Source organism: Mus pahari, chromosome 15 (assembly GCF_900095145.1).
Source record: "Mus pahari chromosome 15, PAHARI_EIJ_v1.1, whole genome shotgun sequence".
In the NCBI taxonomy this organism is placed as follows: Eukaryota; Metazoa; Chordata; class Mammalia; order Rodentia; family Muridae; genus Mus; species Mus pahari.
In genome coordinates, this window is record NC_034604.1 from 69,287,599 (window position 1) to 69,304,805 (window position 17,207).

The 17,207-nt window shown below is 51.3% G+C and overlaps 1 protein-coding gene across 2 annotated transcripts in view; it reads left to right on the plus strand.

The window, feature by feature from the left end:
* The window catches only part of Zbtb7c (zinc finger and BTB domain containing 7C), a 322,701-nt gene that overhangs the window by 298,891 nt on the left and 6,603 nt on the right, over nt 1-17,207 (plus strand). For both annotated transcript variants that reach the window (XM_021214599.1, XM_021214598.2), the window contains one exon: nt 12,462-13,685. In XM_021214599.1, the coding sequence (XP_021070258.1) occupies nt 12,478-13,685 (1,208 nt within the window). In that variant the 5' untranslated portion in view covers nt 12,462-12,477. The remainder of the gene's footprint in view (nt 1-12,461; nt 13,686-17,207) is intronic.

The window sequence follows — 17,207 nt, forward strand, 5'->3', positions numbered from 1 at the left end:
AGGAAAGTACCCAGTTACCTCTGCAAGTATTGGTTTGCCACCTCGGTTCTAACTTTGTGATCTTGTAAATTTTTTTTTCTTCAACATTTCTGATTTGGAGACATCAGAGGGACGCAGCTGCCCCAGGTAAGAGGAAAGAAACTCTGTGCTCACTCTAGTTCATGGATGGACTGGATCTGGCAGGTTTCCTTGAGTAGGGTGGGCTAGGGGAAATTCCGTGCCTAGAGAAAATGGGTTAGCAGTGGTGGGGAGTAGGGAAGTATGCATTTCGGGTGGATTCTCTATGCTAGTAGCTCTCCTTGTTGCTGGACCTCTGTGGCTACCGGCAAATATCGGCGGAAAGAAGACTGGCATCAGGCATCGTTCAGCTGAGCACTAACCTTGCCATATACTGTCTTGCATCTCCCTGACCGTGACAGAGGGAGCCTAGACTGTCCCATGTGACTTTTGTCAGCTTTTGTGTTCCTGATTGCAGGCCCAGCCTACCTCAGTTCCTTATTGCCTCCTATTGGTCTGTGCTATTTTGCTATGGGTTAGCTTTCCCTGCTGAATGAGCAAGAGTTGGATGTTTTATAGAACATCCCACATCTTAGACGCCCTCCAGATCAGTCCCTCGATAGTGATAATGGAGATGCTCAGTGACCGGAGTTGCTTGAGACAGTTGAGTGTCCAGCTCACAATTCTATTGCTCTCTCTTTAGAAAGGGTTCCTAGCACCAAATAGCCCTCAATGGGCAAGGGTAGAAATTACAGCCCAGGAGATACTGGGCCTGAGTATAAATAGGAAGAGGAAATACTTGGACTTCTCAGGGCAATAAAAGTTCCATATAATGATATTACACATAACTGTGCAATTAAGCCTGGAAATTGCAAGCTTCCAGTATGTTCTTTCCCAGCCAAATACGAGGCGGTTCTCGTGGTAGAGGGCATTTACTTAGAAGAAAAATGCAAGTTTGGAGACAAATCTGAGGTTTGGAAAACACAGGCCGGGTTGGATCTCCTGACCATCCAGCTTTGCCGCACATGTGGCCCCTCTCTCCGAATTGAGACAACAATAGCAAGGAGACTGGAGTGTTTTCCAAGCGCTGGGGCGTAACCGAGACATTGCACACCTGTGGCAGGCTGGGGCCATGATTCTGGTCTCCCTCCTCCCACAGCTGTCGCCACCGAAGGGGCCCTCCCTGACCAGATCCTGCATGAGGTCTGGGTCAAGGGAAGGGCAGGAAGGGTTGTGAGTAATGGGAGCAGCTTCCCCGGGCGGGAAGGATCTCCTGAGAGTTTGGCTGCCTTTCCCTCCTCCAGCCTGCCTGTTGGCCCATCCCTTCCTCAAATGCAGTATAGTGCCAGCCTCATTCCCTCCTATCCAGAACCTTGTGTGGCCTCTTGAACAGAGCCCAGATGTTTGGAGGGTCCCCTCATCCCCCTGCCTTACTTTCCAACCCAGATTATGCTAGCGTGTTATTATACAAACTCTTCTGTCCAGGCCTGTATGTTCCTGAGCTCATACGCCTTCTGCTTCCAAGCCTAACACTCGCTGTTCCTGTCCGCATGTGCGTATGTGCAGTGCTAGCTCCGCCTCTGTGTCCCACTTTGTGCGTGCTTTTTTCTCCCTTCCAGAATGTTCTGTTCCCCTGTCCCAAGCCCTGGCTTCCTGATAGAGCCCTGGTCCCCTGTTAGAGCCCCTACCGTGGGCCTAAAGCCCAAGCCTGGAGAGGCAGCCTGGCCACCTGCATGAGAACTGCAGAGTCCCACTGCTTGTCAAGACCCAGCTTGTCCTCAGTTCCCCATTTGAATAAAGATGGCTGTGGTGGCAGGAAGTAGCAAACGGGTTTTGATAAGGATGATCTGAGACCCCCCCCCCAAGTAAAATATATGACCAGCAACCAAGCCAGAACCTCCTGCTCACCAGTTGGATTCAGTGTAAGGAGGAGGGGACGCTAAATAAAACCCTGCCTCCCACACACACCCGCAGTCAGCATGGGATCAGCATGCTGTTGTCCCTGTCTGTGCCTCTGTCCCACACAACTGGGGTTGTTCACAACAAACTTTGGTCCATTGAAAGAAGCAGCTACCCCCAGCTCTGCAAACACCCTTGGCCACTGTGAGGAGGGAAGAAGACGTGCACTTCCTTGCCCTTCCTCCAGGCAGAGGAGGAAGTACAGCTCGTCTTGATATCACTGGTGGAGCCCCTGAGATGACATGTCACCTTGGCTGTGTACCACATTCATCTAAATATACCAAAATGTGTTCATCCTTACAGCTCTGTGTGACCTGCCAGAGTTCCTGAAAATCAAGTCAGAGAAAACTCATATTGAGAAAAAAACACCCCACTACCACCATCACCCCAACATCCAAAGTTGAGCTAGTAATGACTTGGGAATGAAAGGACTTACCATGTAAACAAAATGGCAGGTTATCTGGAGGATGCCACAGGACCACCAGACCTCACGACCTCCTAGACTAGCAGAGAAAACACAGGAGCTCTAAGAGAGGCTTGTCTGGTCCAGGGTCACAGCATTAATCTATTGCAGAGCAGATTCGGGATACTTAAGTATGGACCCTTCCCAAGAGGGCTTAGGACCCTCTCTACTGAGGGCGCACCTGGACTATCAGCCTCACTTGCTCATGCTCTGACTTTCTCAGCTCTGGCTGTGACACGCTTGTCACATCTTTCCCTTCTGGCCAGTCCCCTGCCTCCACACTGAGAACCTGAAGCGGGGATGGAGATGGCACACAGGAGTGGTGCTTCTAGGACCACTCATCCATCTGGGCAGTTGAATGTGCCTGCCAGAACAGACAGTGAAGTACCCTGGGATGGGTCAGCATCACGCCGTCAGGATGACTTGGAACTGTCTATAGATGTTGGTGATTTATTTCATGGTCTAGATTTTCTAGATGTAGTAAGGTTTTAAAAGCCTCCCAAGTAGTTCTCTGGCTGGGGCGATCACCTGTAATAAACACGAGTAATGAGTTCTTTGTTCAGAATGAAAAGAAATAGATGTTCACGTTTTTCTTCAAAGAAAACGGCCGTCCTCTCCACCCTTCCCCCACCTGTAATCAGTCAAGGTTGAAGAAGTAACAAAAAAGCCCAGTTTGAAGTGGGGCACACTTGATCTGCAAAGGCAAGACAGGTATGGAGTAGATGGGCAGGCAGGGCAAGAGGTGGTGCTGGTGGGGGTGGGGTGAACTGATGGAAGGCTCGGTTAGAAACAGTGGACGAAGCCCGGGGCGGGGCTTGTGACCTCCGGCTTCAGTGAGTTCCGTGAGTGAGACCTTCCACGAGTGTGTCTCTCCATCTCTGCCTCCATCTCTCTCTTTGAGGCAGGATTGCACACTGGCTTGAACTCACAGTACAAACGGACCTGGAACCTGAGGTGCTTTCGCCTCTACCTCCCAAGTGCAAGGAGTGCAGGGACATACACAGCTTACCGTGTACTCTGTCCAAGTCCTCTATCTAAAGAGGCCCTGGGAAACCCACAGGAAGTGTGGATGTGAGTTAACAATTCTTAACTTTGGGGTTAGCAGAGCGTGAAATGAGCACTGGGTGCCGCTCACAGGAGGCAAACCCAAGGCCTTCATGCAAAACCTGCCTGTGTTTGGAAGGAGAACTGAGCAGTGCCCAATTCCTGGGTCTTGCCTCTACTATAGCTCTGGCATGGCAAGGGAGAAAGGGGGCTCACAGTATCCAATGGGAAAGGCTTCTAAGGAAGCGTGACGGCTCTGAAGCCCAGGGGGCTGCACAGGCCCAGCTGCGCTGTGGGCTTCGGGCTCTAGGCATGTCCTGGCAAGGTGGCAGAGCAGGTGTGGCTGGCTTCACCCAGTGTGGGCACTCTGCCCAGGGTGCTTGCAACAGGTGGGGCACAGAATAGAAGCTGAAGTAGCTCTGCCCAGCCTCCCAGCCTACATGTCTGGCCCCAGCCTCTGGGGCATCCAAGGCTTAGGGGCATCCTGGGACTCAGGGGTGTAGCCATTCTGCTTGGGGAATCTTCCAAAGCCAGACTGAGGCACACCCAGAACCAATGGCCTGAGCCAGGACTCCTCTCCCTCCTTCCCTGCTAGCCCACCGCCTACTTCCGTGCCTGAAGACTACAGAGAGTAAAGGCCTACTCAAAGGGCACAGCCACTGTCCAATTCCTGGGTCTCCGGAGGAAGCCTACATTGCCCCTGCCCCTGCATAGCACCCATCTGCCTCACCTCCCCCCAACCCCCACGACAACCACTAATCCCACCAGGTGGCTGTCATGCTCCAGGGCCGGGCATGGAGGAGCTGGGAGCTGGAGACGGTCAGGTTGGGGGTAGAGGAAATCTGTTAGCTGGGCCACCTGCCCAGGGGGTTGGCAGAGGGCAACACCATGCTGAGGCTCAGGTTTGCTGAGCTAAGCAGCACTGGGGGAGGCACTCACGTTGGCCAGCAGAGTAGCAGAACTGTCTCTCAAGCCTCACTACCACAGCAGCCGCCGCTGCGGCAGATACGGAAATGGTGGCCCTCCGCAGTTTTCTAGCTGTGTGATTCTCAAATCCCAGCAAAGGAGCTTCACAATAGCCGTAGAAAATGTGACCAGAATGAATTTGAAAACAAAGGCCTCCCGAGTGGCAGATAAGGCTGTGTTCAAATGTCTGGGATCCCAAGGCAGAATACTGGGGTTGTCCCATATCTATTGCTGATATCACTTTGTTTCTCTGAGCCAATCTCTTTAAGATCGATTTATTAGTTGATTTTAATATAGTGGTTTTGTTCTTTGAGAATTTCCTACATCCATAACAATACATATTTATCATAGTTCCTCCATTCCTTCTTGTAACTCTTCTCTGATCACTTTCTAGCTCCCATCCCCTCCCGTCTTTTTTTCTTTCTTTCTTTCTTTCTTTCTTTCTTTCTTTCTTTCTTTCTTTCTTTCTTTCTTTTTTTATAATCCACCAAGTCTAACTTATCACTAACTTAAGCCTCCTACCCCCACTGTTGTACCTACAAAAACTCACAGGTGTGAGGCAATCCATTGGTGCATGGCCAACCTACCAGGAGCCACCCTTAAAGAAAACCAACTCTCCTCTCCTACCAGAGCCATTTCCTGCCAATAGCCCCTCAGCGAGGGGTGGGGAGCTCTTGAGCCTTAGCCCACACCATACCGAGCTGATTTCTGCTGCATGTAGCATCTACCCAGTCATGGCTTGGCGGTGTCCTTAGAATGACACAGACATAGAAAACACAGAGTCTGCACCATACTGAGTTATCCTAGGAGCAACAGGTCTTGCAAAGAACACAGTGTGCCTGCTGCCCTAGACCAGCCTGTTCCCTTACACCTTCTACATACTCAATTCCCTGTTTCTAAGATTAGCGAATCAAGGATAGCAATGTGTGCAACGTGCCCAGGAAGGGAATGACAGCAAAGGTCGTCTGTTAGCCAGGCAGTCCTACACAAGTCAAGGGCATTGCAGTCTAACAGGGGCTAGGCAGCCTTGGGCATTAACACACCACACTCCTAGTCTCTTGGATATGAACTTGCTATGCTCCCGGGTACAGGCTCCCCCGTGCGCCTTATTTTCCTGATCTGCAGAATGGACATGCCTTTCTGAGCCCTGCCTGCTTCGTTGGATTAGGAGTCCCTGAGACAAGAAATAGGTGATGGGGTCTGGTGCATGCCAGGAGTGATCAGAGAGACTTCTCAGAAGGTCTTGTGAGAAGGTGCCTTAAGAACAGGGAGGCCTTCACAAAGCTATGAAGGTAGATTGACTCCTGAGCCTGTCTCATCTGCCCAAGACCTCTGTTTAGGACAGTTGTACTTTCTGAATTCCACCCTGCTCACACTGGCCGACAGTGTTCCAGAAAGCAGGCATTCCTCCCTGGGTCCTTGTAACCACTGGATGAGACACAGCCCCTGTGTGTAGGAGAAGTCTCAGAGTCTGTCTGCTGTGAGTCCTGAGCAGATGAACTCCTTCTATTGGGTACCTCTGAGGACAAGCTGGCTGAGAACCCGCAGGATCCAGGTTAAACACATTTTTGGAAGGGAATTCTAGAAATCCAACACCTTCCAGATTCAAATGGGGTAGGTTATTGTGGGGTCCCATAACCCCCCCCTCTCTATGCCCCACTGCTCAGATAAGGCCTTGCTCCTAGAAAGACCTCTGGTCAAGCACCCATAGGGCCTCATGCTTTTCTGTCCGAACCTCTCCTTTCACAGGGCTCTGAGCCTCCTACCCCATTAGTTATCTACAAGTGTGGCTCCCAGTCATGTGATACACATCCCTCATTGTAGCCTCAAATCACATCCTTGACTAAGAAACTCTCATCCTTCAGAGAGAAAAGTTCAGATTTCTCTGTCCCCAAACTAGATGTGGTAGGCTTCTGCATGGCAGAGGGCAAAGGCGTTGGCTTGCAACACAGCTGGGCTCAGATCATGCAGACACTTGCCATCTGTGTGGCCTTGGGCTCATCTCTCAGCCTCTGCTTGGCTGCTCCTTTATCCGAGCCTTGTGAACGATGCTAAGAACACATGCCTTCGACAGTTGTGCAGCTGAGAGAGGATTGGCCGTGCGATGGATGACTCAGGTGTGACAGACACTTGGTAAGTGATGGCAGGGGTTAGTGTGGCTGTCAGTGCTGCCTACCAGGAATGGATGCCTTTGGCCTCTTGGAGGCAGACTCTGAGAAAGTAAAGACTCATTTGATAGTTGTGTATCATTTACTTGGGCCCATCTGGATCCTAGAAACTTCCATTGCGGCAGGGAACAAGGACCTGCTAAGTCAGGCCTGGTGTGCTCTAGAATGGTAATCATGCCCAATTACCTTTTTCCTCCAGACCTGAGCTCTTCTCCCACTCTCTCCTGTGTCCTTTATTCCTAATCTACTGTGTTATTTCCTTCCCACTAGAAGCTTACACTTCTTATCAAGCCTCTGCTTGCTGCTGGGCATCTGCATGCACGTGTGTTTGTCTTCCCTCTGGGTTATTCTTGGCTTTGATCGGCACCCTGGCTTGGGTGAGGAAAGTGGGGGTCGGGGTGGAGGGGTGCAAAGCTTGGGTGAGAAAGTGGGGGAGGGGAGGGGCTTCCCCTCTGGGATGCTCTCTGCTAGCTCGCCAAGGCATGGGAAGGAACTTCAGGGTCCCTGGATGAAGCTCCCAGACATGGCGTTTCTTCCCAAAGAGACAATGAAACAGCCCGCCTCCCCCCCAGTACAGTGCCCCCCTCCCAGCTTGCACCCTGAAATTAGTCTTCTGTCTAGAGAAATACCCCTGAGCTACCATGAGTCCAGCCCTTCCTCCAGGAATAGAACAAGACCCTGAACCAAAACACAGTAAGAAGCAGCCGGTGGGACAAGAGGTGTCAAGGCCACCAGCCTGTCAACCCCTCCCCAAGCCTTTCCTGGTCATGTCCGTTACCAGATCTCTCAAGGTCATCCAATGACACATGAGAGGTAGAGAGAGAGGCCTCTAAAGCCACATAACCACAGCCATATCTTCATGATTCTAGATCCCAAAAGAGACATTGCTCTGCAAGCTCAGCAGCCTGGGAGCCACCCCGTGTCCCAGGATCTACTTAGATCTACTCAACACACTGTTCAACATAATGCCACACCCAGTCACAGGCTCTGGCTCTTCTAAGAAGGCAGAGAAGGGAGTTCTCCCTGAGAATCGACGAATTTGTATGGCCAAACAATAGTCTTCAAGTAGATCAAGGCAAGATTTAATAAGACTGTATGCAAAAGTGATAAACCTCCAGTTATTGTGGGTGATGTTTATATGTATTTTATCATATATTTACCTATTGATTACACACAGTATTAATATGAATATATAGCTCAGTGGTAGACTACTTGCTCAGCATGGCCCAGATCCTGGTTCAATTCTTAACACTAAAACAAAGCAAAACAAAACAAAAAAGTAAAAATTGAACAATAATTAATGCCTAAACCTAGACAGTATAAGTATTTTCAAGACTAACTGTGTTCTGGAATACTCTGGAATCTGAGATGCATTTCCAACCATTGCTAAGTTTAATAGCTAAGTCCTCAGTAAACAAAACTGTGGCTGTCTGTGAACACTCATTCTCCAGCATTCCACCAACCTTGGCATTCACTTAGAGGACAAGGCTGTTCCTCCCTGAGGCTCAGGACCCAGTTACTTGCAGGATGGCTTTGTGGGAATTAGAGCAAGTTGTCGGTTCTCCAACAAATTCACTCTCGTGTGGACTTCTTGACATGTACACACAGAATTGACATCTACCAGAAAAACGCCAGAATAAAAATCCCAGACCTATAACATCTATAAACCAAACAGTGGTCCTCTATCAGTTGACTGCCTCATGTAACAAACTCTGAAATGGAGTGGCTAAGGTGAGAGTGAGCACTTTTTGTTTTGCATCTTTTATGGGTCAAAGCTTCAGTAGCGCCTCTGGTTCTGACTCTCAGGCAGCTATGTGTAGTCAAAATGTCACCTGGGATGCCATGATAGAAGGTCTGATGGGGGACTGGAAGAGTCACTCAAGAGTTGGGTCACTTGAGTTGGTTGTTGTTGGGAAGCCCCGGTCCCTTGCCATATGACCCTTTTCACAGTGCTTTTTGAGCATCCTCCCAACATAACCTCCTTCTGACCTGAGAAAGCAAGGCTGAAACAACAGTGTCTTTCATGACCTCCTTTGGAGGTCAGTTGTCAGCCCAAACCTTCCCAGATCCTCTTGGAACACAGTGGAAAAACCTACACAAGAGTAATTTCAGCACTAATAAAGATAGTCCTTACCAGAGTCTTACCACATATGTGCCAGCTGAGTGCTGAGCTTTTAATGGCTCCGTGTGCCCTGTTCCAGCTTAGGAGCTAGCAGGGATGCCCAGGGGTACTTTCACACATGACAGTACAGAGGCAGCTAAACTAAAGGGCAGCATCAGCAAAGTGCTGAAGATCAAAGACTAGAGAGGGACCTGGTGCCTGGTTTGAGGGGTGGAGAATGGGTCTTGTGAGTGGGACATCGGAGTGCATGGGATCTACCTGGGACATTTATGATGTCCAGTGTTCTGCCAGGAACAAATCATGAGCAAATGCTTGGGGTATGAAAGCAGAGCTGGGCTTGGAGAGTGGAGCTACAGCGAACTCTTTGGAATGTAGTGGAGGGGACTGTGGTGACAACATGCCCCTTTAGGTGTGCGCAAGCCCACAGCTGTGTTCAGAAGGCGGGCTGGGCTGAGGTTGTGGCTCAATTGGTAGTTTACCTAGCATGCATACAGTTCCCCATAAAACTGGGCATAGTAGAACATGCCTGTAATACCAGTACTTGGGCGGTGGAGGCTGGAGAATTCAAGGCCAATACTGCCATCAGGGGACTCTATTTTTTAAAAAAAGGCTTGGAAATCCCCATTCCTCCCCTCCGTTCTCTTTCACTGGCAGAACATTGCCAAAACGACCTGAGAAGAGGCTACTGAGAAGAGGCAGGAAGCTGCCTGGAGAGCTAGCAGGGGTCTCCCCAGGAATGAGGGAGAAGCCCCATCCCTAAACTGTGAGAAAGGTTGAGGTGGTCCACTGTCCTGAACCTGTTCCAGCCTGCCCAGCTGGCATAGAGAGCCGGACTACTCTCTCCCACCTTCCTGGGGAGTTTCTCCCCCTTCAAGTATCCCTGAGACTCTGAATGTGACAGGGAAGGTCCTGCCCATGCGCGGTTACCTTCACTATATGAGGCAGGAGCGGTGTGGTCATGCAGACCCAGGGAGCCAAGCCACGGGTACGGATCTCAGCACCTCTCTCTCCCATTGGTGTGACAACCCCACATGCTCAGTGCGTCTCACTGGTGACACAGAAGTTACAGTGACAATCAGAGGAGAGCCAGGACCTGAGTCCTCATCCGAGAGACCTGTTGTTAATTAAGCTCTGGCCAGGTGGTCCTGCCTTGTCCTCCCAGTCTTCTCGGGGTCCTGGCCATCTGAGGCAGGGAGCCGGGGCCCTGGGACAGGTGTCCTCAGTTCCCCTTGCCCATGCACAGAAGTCTGGCTGCACCTACCTCCACACAGCCAAAATTACACACAGTTCGAGGACTTGAGGTCTCCTTTCTGACCCAGGCCTCAGAAGGCTGCCTGGCAGGCTCCATTCAAACCACCTACAAATGAACCCTCCTGTAGTCAGACAGCCTTGAAAGACACACCTGGTATTCAGCCACTGACTTAGTCAGGGTTTCTTTTCCTGCACAAAACATCATGACCAAGAAGCAAGTTGGGGGAGGAAAGGGTTTACTCAGCTTACACTTCCACACAGCTGTTCATCACCAAGGAAGTCAGGACTGGAACTCACACAGGGCAGGAACTTGGAGGCCGGAGTTGATTCGGAGGCCATGGACGGATGTTACTTACTGGCTTGCTTCCCCTGGCTTGCTCAGCCTGCTTTCTTATAGAATCCAAGACTACCAACCCAGGGATGGCACCACCCACAAAGGTCCTCCCACCCTTGATCACTAATTGAGAAAATGCCTTACAGCTGGATCTCATGGAGGCATTTCCTAAAGGGAGGCTCCTTTCTCTGTGATAGCTCCAGCTGTGTTGGCACACAAAACCAGCCAGTACAAGCCACATAGACTGTCCTAGGCTATTTTGTATCATTTGCTTCTTTTAAGTAAGACTTTCTCTTTTGAGATAGTTTTATACCGGCTTATAACAGAAAACACAGAGGAATTGCCTGTACCCTCCAAGTGCCTCCCTTTCATGCTACATTTTCCAAACTACAGCACAGTATCATATCCAAGATACCGATACTGCTATGGAGGAGACACAGAACACTCCCAGCACACGAGACCCACCCCCACCTGTGCTCCTTTATAGCCACACCCCCTCCCCTCCCTTGAGTACTCCCCTTCCTGCCCCTGGAAACCCTCATGCATTCTCTGCCTCTAAGAAGTGGCGGTTTCAAGGGCGCCGCATCAGAAGCTAGTGTCTGGGGACTGGCTCTGTCCTCTCATTTTGACTCCCTGGAGATCCATCCAAGCTGCTGAGTGGACCAGGGTATCAGAGTATTATTCCTTTTCATTGGTGAGCGGGACACCAACAAACTGTGTCTATAGCAAGCTCAGCCAGCCACCTAATGAAGAGTCTTTCGGGTTTCAGTTCAGGGCTATTAGCTCTTGTGCAGACTAACTCTCTCGGAGGTGGATCTGCCACTGCTGGCTCGGGTGGTCATTGAGTAGCTAGCTGTTTAAAAATGCTTGTGGTGCTATTCAGAGAGGGCCGACCATTCTGCCTTCCCTCGCAACATGTGAGTAATTCATTTTCTCCCCAGCCTTATCTGCTCTTGGAGTGGTCACTACTTTTCAATTTAGCCTTGGGTTTGATCCCTGAGACCACATAAAGATAGAAAGGGAGACAACATAATTATCCTCTGACCTCCACATAAGCCATGTGGCCTATGCACACAAACCAAATAATAATAATAATATTTAAGATTTAAAGATGCATTTATTATGCCTGACCTTCTGCCAAAGCCTACCTTGGAAATGCTCGGAGCATCTACATTAGCCTACAGCTAAGCAAAATCATCGAATACAAACCAAGTCAGCAATAAAAATACCAAGCATCTTATAGTTTGTTGACTTGCTGTACTGAAAGGATTAAGGAATGACCAAATGAGTACCCTTCACACTACCATGAAGTCAAAAGTCTAATACCAAACCACTGTACGTCAGAGACCGTCCGTGACGTCACGAAGCCTCAGACTCGGTCTCTTTCGGGGTTTGAAGAGCTGTGAGATTAACCAGTCAGACCTGAGAAAGTGGCCCACAGAGTACTCCCATCTATACCAACTTCAAGTGTCTGATTACCCAAGAGATACAGGCTTGCGGGTACATACGTAGAATGCTAGGGGTTTTTAAGGTTAGGAATTGCTGACGTGCAAATGAAAGACACTCTGTCAGGCACAGTGAAGAAGCTAGGTCAGGAGATCAACTGTATGGCCTCCTCCCCCCTGCCCCCGTGCCTCTGATCACTCACTGAAAATGGGTCACAAAGTTGAGTCGTGACTTCCTGGTAGCTTGTGCAAAGTGTGAGATAGCTTACAAATGCATAGGTGCTGTAATATGGACCCCCCCACACACACCTGAGTCCATATTAACAAAGCAGAATTCTCTGTGTCAGGAGGTCTAGGCAGCTTTTTCTAAGCAGTTGATGCTCGCTGATGTTAGCTGATGCTAACTCCAAGAGTCTTTTTCCCCCTTCCCTTCTCCCTCTTGCTCCAGCCCCGTTTGCTCCAGCCCATAGGGTTTTTTTTATTTGTTTCCTCATTATGGATGGTTGTGAGCCACCATGTGGTTCTGGGATTTGAACTCATGACCTCTGGAAGAGCAGTTGGTGCTCACCAGTCCAACTCCAAGAGTCTTAAGGCGCAGAGAAAAACCCCAGCTTGAGCTGGGTTGTGACCTACAGGTAAGGCTTGATCTAGGAGCTAAGTCCCCAGCCTGCTGTGCTCATTAACTGGTCTCCCTTTCCGTGTGTCCCCGCAGGGCTCTGGCTGAGAACATGGCCAATGACATTGATGAGCTGATTGGCATCCCTTTCCCTAACCACAGCAGCGAGGTGCTGTGCAGCCTCAACGAGCAGCGGCACGCGGGGCTGCTGTGTGACGTGCTGCTGGTGGTCCAGGAGCAAGAGTACCGAACACACCGCTCGGTGCTGGCGGCCTGCAGCAAATACTTCAAGAAGCTCTTCACGGCTGGGAGCCTGGCCAGCCAGCCCTACGTCTATGAGATTGACTTTGTCCAGCCCGAAGCTCTGGCCGCCATCCTGGAGTTTGCCTACACCTCCACGCTCACCATCACCGCCTCCAACGTCAAGCACATCCTCAATGCGGCCAGGATGCTGGAGATCCAGTGCATCGTGAATGTGTGCCTGGAGATCATGGAGCCTGGTGGCAGCGTCGGTGAGGAGGATGACAAGGAGGATGAGGATGAGGATGAGGATGATGAGGATGAAGATGAGGATGAGGAGGAAGAAGAAGAAGAGGAGGAGGAAGAGGATGACCCAGAGGACTTTGCCGACCAGGAAAACTTGCCTGACCCCCAGGACATTACCTGCCCCCAGAGCCCCTCCAAGACAGACCATCTCACAGAGAAGGACTATTCGGACACACCCAGGGACTTCCCCGACTCCTTCCAGCCCGGAAGCCCTGGCCATCTGGGAGTGATCCGGGACTTCTCCATTGAATCTCTGCTGAGGGAGAACTTGTACCCCAAAGCCAACATCCCTGACAGAGGACCCTCCTTATCTCCGTTTGCCCCGGAATTCTTCCCACACCTCTGGCCGGGTGACTTTGGTGCCTTTGCCCAGCTGCCTGAGCAGCCCATGGACAGTGGGCCACTGGATCTAGTCATCAAGAACCGCAAAATCAAGGAGGAGGAGAAAGAGGAGCTGGCCCCGCCCCCACCCCCTCCCTTCTCTAGCGACTTCTTCAAGGACATGTTTCCTGACCTGCCCGGTGGGCCATTGGGCCCCATCAAGGCAGAGAATGACTATGGTGCCTATCTCAACTTCCTGAGTGCCACCCACCTGGGGAGCCTCTTCCCACCATGGCCGCTGGTGGAGGAGCGCAAGCTGAAGCCCAAGGCCTCTCAGCAGTGCCCCATCTGCCACAAGGTCATCATGGGGGCTGGGAAGCTGCCCCGGCACATGAGGACCCACACCGGGGAAAAACCGTACATGTGCAGTATCTGCGAGGTCCGCTTCACCAGGTGCGCAGCTGCAGGGGAAAGATGGGGGGGGGGGCGGGGGGCGGGGCCAGAGGCTGTGGGACGATAGCTGATAGGACAATAGCCAGAGGAGTATTGGAGGGCAAGGGATGGAAAAAGATCACACATTGCGCTCGCTCGTTGCTTGGAGCTAAGCGTAACTTGGTGCAATGATTTCAAACCCCCTTTCAGGAACTAAGCTGTTTCTCAATACAATAGTAGAGTGAACCAAAACATAGAAACCAGTCAGAGCAGGGCTGTGCTGGGGAGAGAAGGCGCCAGGCAGGTCCGGTGGAGGTAGGCCCTGTTTGTGCTTGGTGTCAGCGATTCCTAGACACCACTCATCTCCAGCTGGCTGCTCCTGTGAGCAGCTGGACAATCCTAGAGATGAGACTGGGCTCCCAGTCCTTCTGTGACAATGAAGTCTAGGAATAGGGGACTTCAGAGGTTCCTGTAGGTCCTTTCCTCCTGACCGGATGGGCCTCTTCCCACGTCTGCTCCTGACGTCTCCACATTGCCAGAAGGGTAACTTGAGATCTGAAATCAGTGCATCAGAGGAGACATCCTCCCATCCAGCAAATACGTGCTGGGAGTTTCCTTTATGCCATGACTTTTGTAATCAAAACCAACGGGGTAGGATGATATGGGGGTCACAACCATCACAGCTGGGCACTTGCAAAGGCTTTGTGTTTGTGTTGTTGTTCTTGTTATTCCAGGAGTTTGTTTGTTTGTATTGTTGTTATTCCAGGGTTTTTGTTTGTTTTGTTTTAAGGCAGGTCTTCACAGCTAGGTTTCACAGTGGAAGTTGTGATGAGCAGCCTCACATAGTTTCAGTGTGTCTGATGTGGACCAAGCCTGCCTCACAGTTGTGGCTTCCTGAACGGGGTCCTTTTCCACTGCCATGATAGACTTGGAAGAACTTGCCTTAACAGACCTATTCATTCTGATAGCGCTTCTTGGAATCTTACTGCTTTGATTCTTGATAGTAAGCATAATGTCTCGGCCTTCATCGGTGGACTCAGCTTTTGAATCATGTACCGTGTCAACCTGGTGGCTGTGCCTGTCCAGACAATCAGACCCTTGTTGACCAGGGTGACGAGGGCTGCTGTCCGCGAGCTGAGGGAAACCCTGTTTGAAATGGCTGAGGAGAGGCTCCAGAATGCAGTCAGGGGACCGGGACAGGGGCATTGTTGAAATGGCTCCGCAGGCAATCGGGTGATTGCGTTGAAGGATGACACTGGGGTTTCCCAAGCTACTTCTGGGATGGAAACCACAAGCAGAATACGTCCTGGCTACGTCCAGAGGGCTTGGACGGATGACCTCACCCTGGTTTTGTGCCCTCCCTCTTGGCAGATAGCTACAGCAGCCCGGAGACGCTGGCTCGGGGTGGTATACCCCGCTATGTCACACGGCAGCTGCACCCCAAATTCCCCGATTCCCCTTCCCCCGAGTGTCCCTGATAACGCCCCAACAAACAGCATAACTATTGAGTTATGCTGTCAGTCCTGACTCCAGTCCTCTCTTCTCCTCAATTCGTTGGTCCCACAGAGCCAGCTGGCCTGCTAATGCCTGGGCAAGGCTTAGCTAAAGCCGGGAGTAACAGGGGGGTGAGCCAGAGTCCAGAGGAAGGCTAAGCTTCATTCATCTTCTGCAGGCTCTTTGCTCTGGCCTGAGAGGCCAGCCCTAAGGGGAAGATGTTAATGACACAGACCGAATGTGGAGTGCAGCTGCTGATGCCCCAGCCTGGCCATGTTCTTCCGCCCTAACTTCTTGTGCCTGTCCTTGGACAGAATGGTCAAGGGAACAACCTTCCAATTTGCATGTTTCTCTCCAAACTGGAGGTTTTTTAATGAAATGCAAACCAGGAAGAGTCTCCTCCAGTCTCTTCCTTCTTCCGGAATCATCTGCCCATCACCCCAACCTGCCAGGCATGCTTCTAGTTTCTCCTTGAAATCTCCTCCAGGCGGGACCCACATCCATTTGCTTTCTGTTGTGGTTGTAGCAGATCTCCATGCGTTCCAGGCCCTTTGAAGGAGTAAACAAGCCCTCTGCAGCTCAGGATTAGCAGGCCCTCGCTGGGGCTGGGGTATCTGCAGTTGACAGATGCCTGGGGTGATGGTGGTCTAAGAGCTTGTGCCTGGAGATCCTCCGTATGGTAGACACATGGCAGGTGTGGACTTTGGATGGCGCACAGAAACACATGTGAGGATGCTGGGTGCAGTGTTTACAGCCCTGACTGAGGGAGGCTCCACAAGCTGCTGGCTCCCTTTGCCTCCAGCTTGTTCTCTATGCCTTCTGCCCACAGACCACACGATAGATGGAAGAGTCGTGAAGGGGCATGGAAGGGAACCCACACTGAGCTACCAGAAGCCCAAGCCCCCCCTTTCTTCCTTCCTGCACCTCCCTCTGATCTCCCCCAAGCCAGCCCTCTGAGTATTCAGTGCAGTCTATAGGCTCTGCCTTTCCTCAGCAAAATCTTAAACTTGTGCAGTCCCTGCAAATAGACTGTTATTTCTCCAGACACTACAGCACTCTCCAGGGGAGATCCCTGTGTCCAGAAAAAAACGGTGTTTTGTATAGAAGAATGAAATTCCACAGTGTTTCCTCCCCACAAATTCCTGAAGACAACTTTGTACAGCCTCTGTGTATACAGTCCCCTTATCCCTGCAGGGCAGCTCAGCCCAGAGAGTTCCTGGCTGTCAGGCTCCACCCTACCTGCCCCAGGGTCACTCCTCCTTTTCCTCCTCCTCCTCCTCCTTTGCAAGATGACTGCCATCTGGGCTCTAGGCCTGTCTTAGCAACTGCATTCCTGCCCCCATCTCACCTCCCCCACCTCCTGGTTCCCACCCCCCTGACCCTTTGACCAGACAGGCTTCAGGAGCTGCTCTCCAAGGTCAGATGGCAGGGGCTGGGGGGGGGGGAGACAGAGGTCGGGCTGTGGGGGGGGAGTGGAGGGGGCAGAGGAGATGCTGCTGGGATCCAGACTCCGGTCAGGGACTTTTTCTCACTGTGGACTCATAGGCTCTCCTTCACATTCTTCAGAGCCACTGGCCCTTGGCTTACTGCCCTCCCCAGGGCTACCCTGAAAGAATACTCTCCCATCCAGTCAAAAGCTGTCCATCCGAAGCCCCAGCCTTGGCCTACCAGATTGAGATTTCCCTGTGATCCTCTCTGAAGCAAGTTCCCTTACACCCTTCTCAGGAGGATGTGCTTATGGGGCTGAGCTCCTTAGCCACCATCGACTACACCTCCCCCTCCTCCCCATGTGGAGGCTCTTCAGCAGGGTGGCTGCCTCCAGACCTGGAATTCCCAGACTCCCTTCAAGCTAAGGTGCTGAAAGCCAAAAAAGGTTGAAAGGCTCTGGGCTCAGTCCTTTCCCTCTACAGCTAAGCTCCAGGGCCAACAGGGCCCTGTCTCCCTCCTCAGTGCTGGGCAGAACTTAGCCTTCTGGTTTACCTCAGCCTTCCCATGGATGTTAGAAGCCCTTCTTCCATGATAATGGGCTCTGAGTTGTGTTGTCTAGAT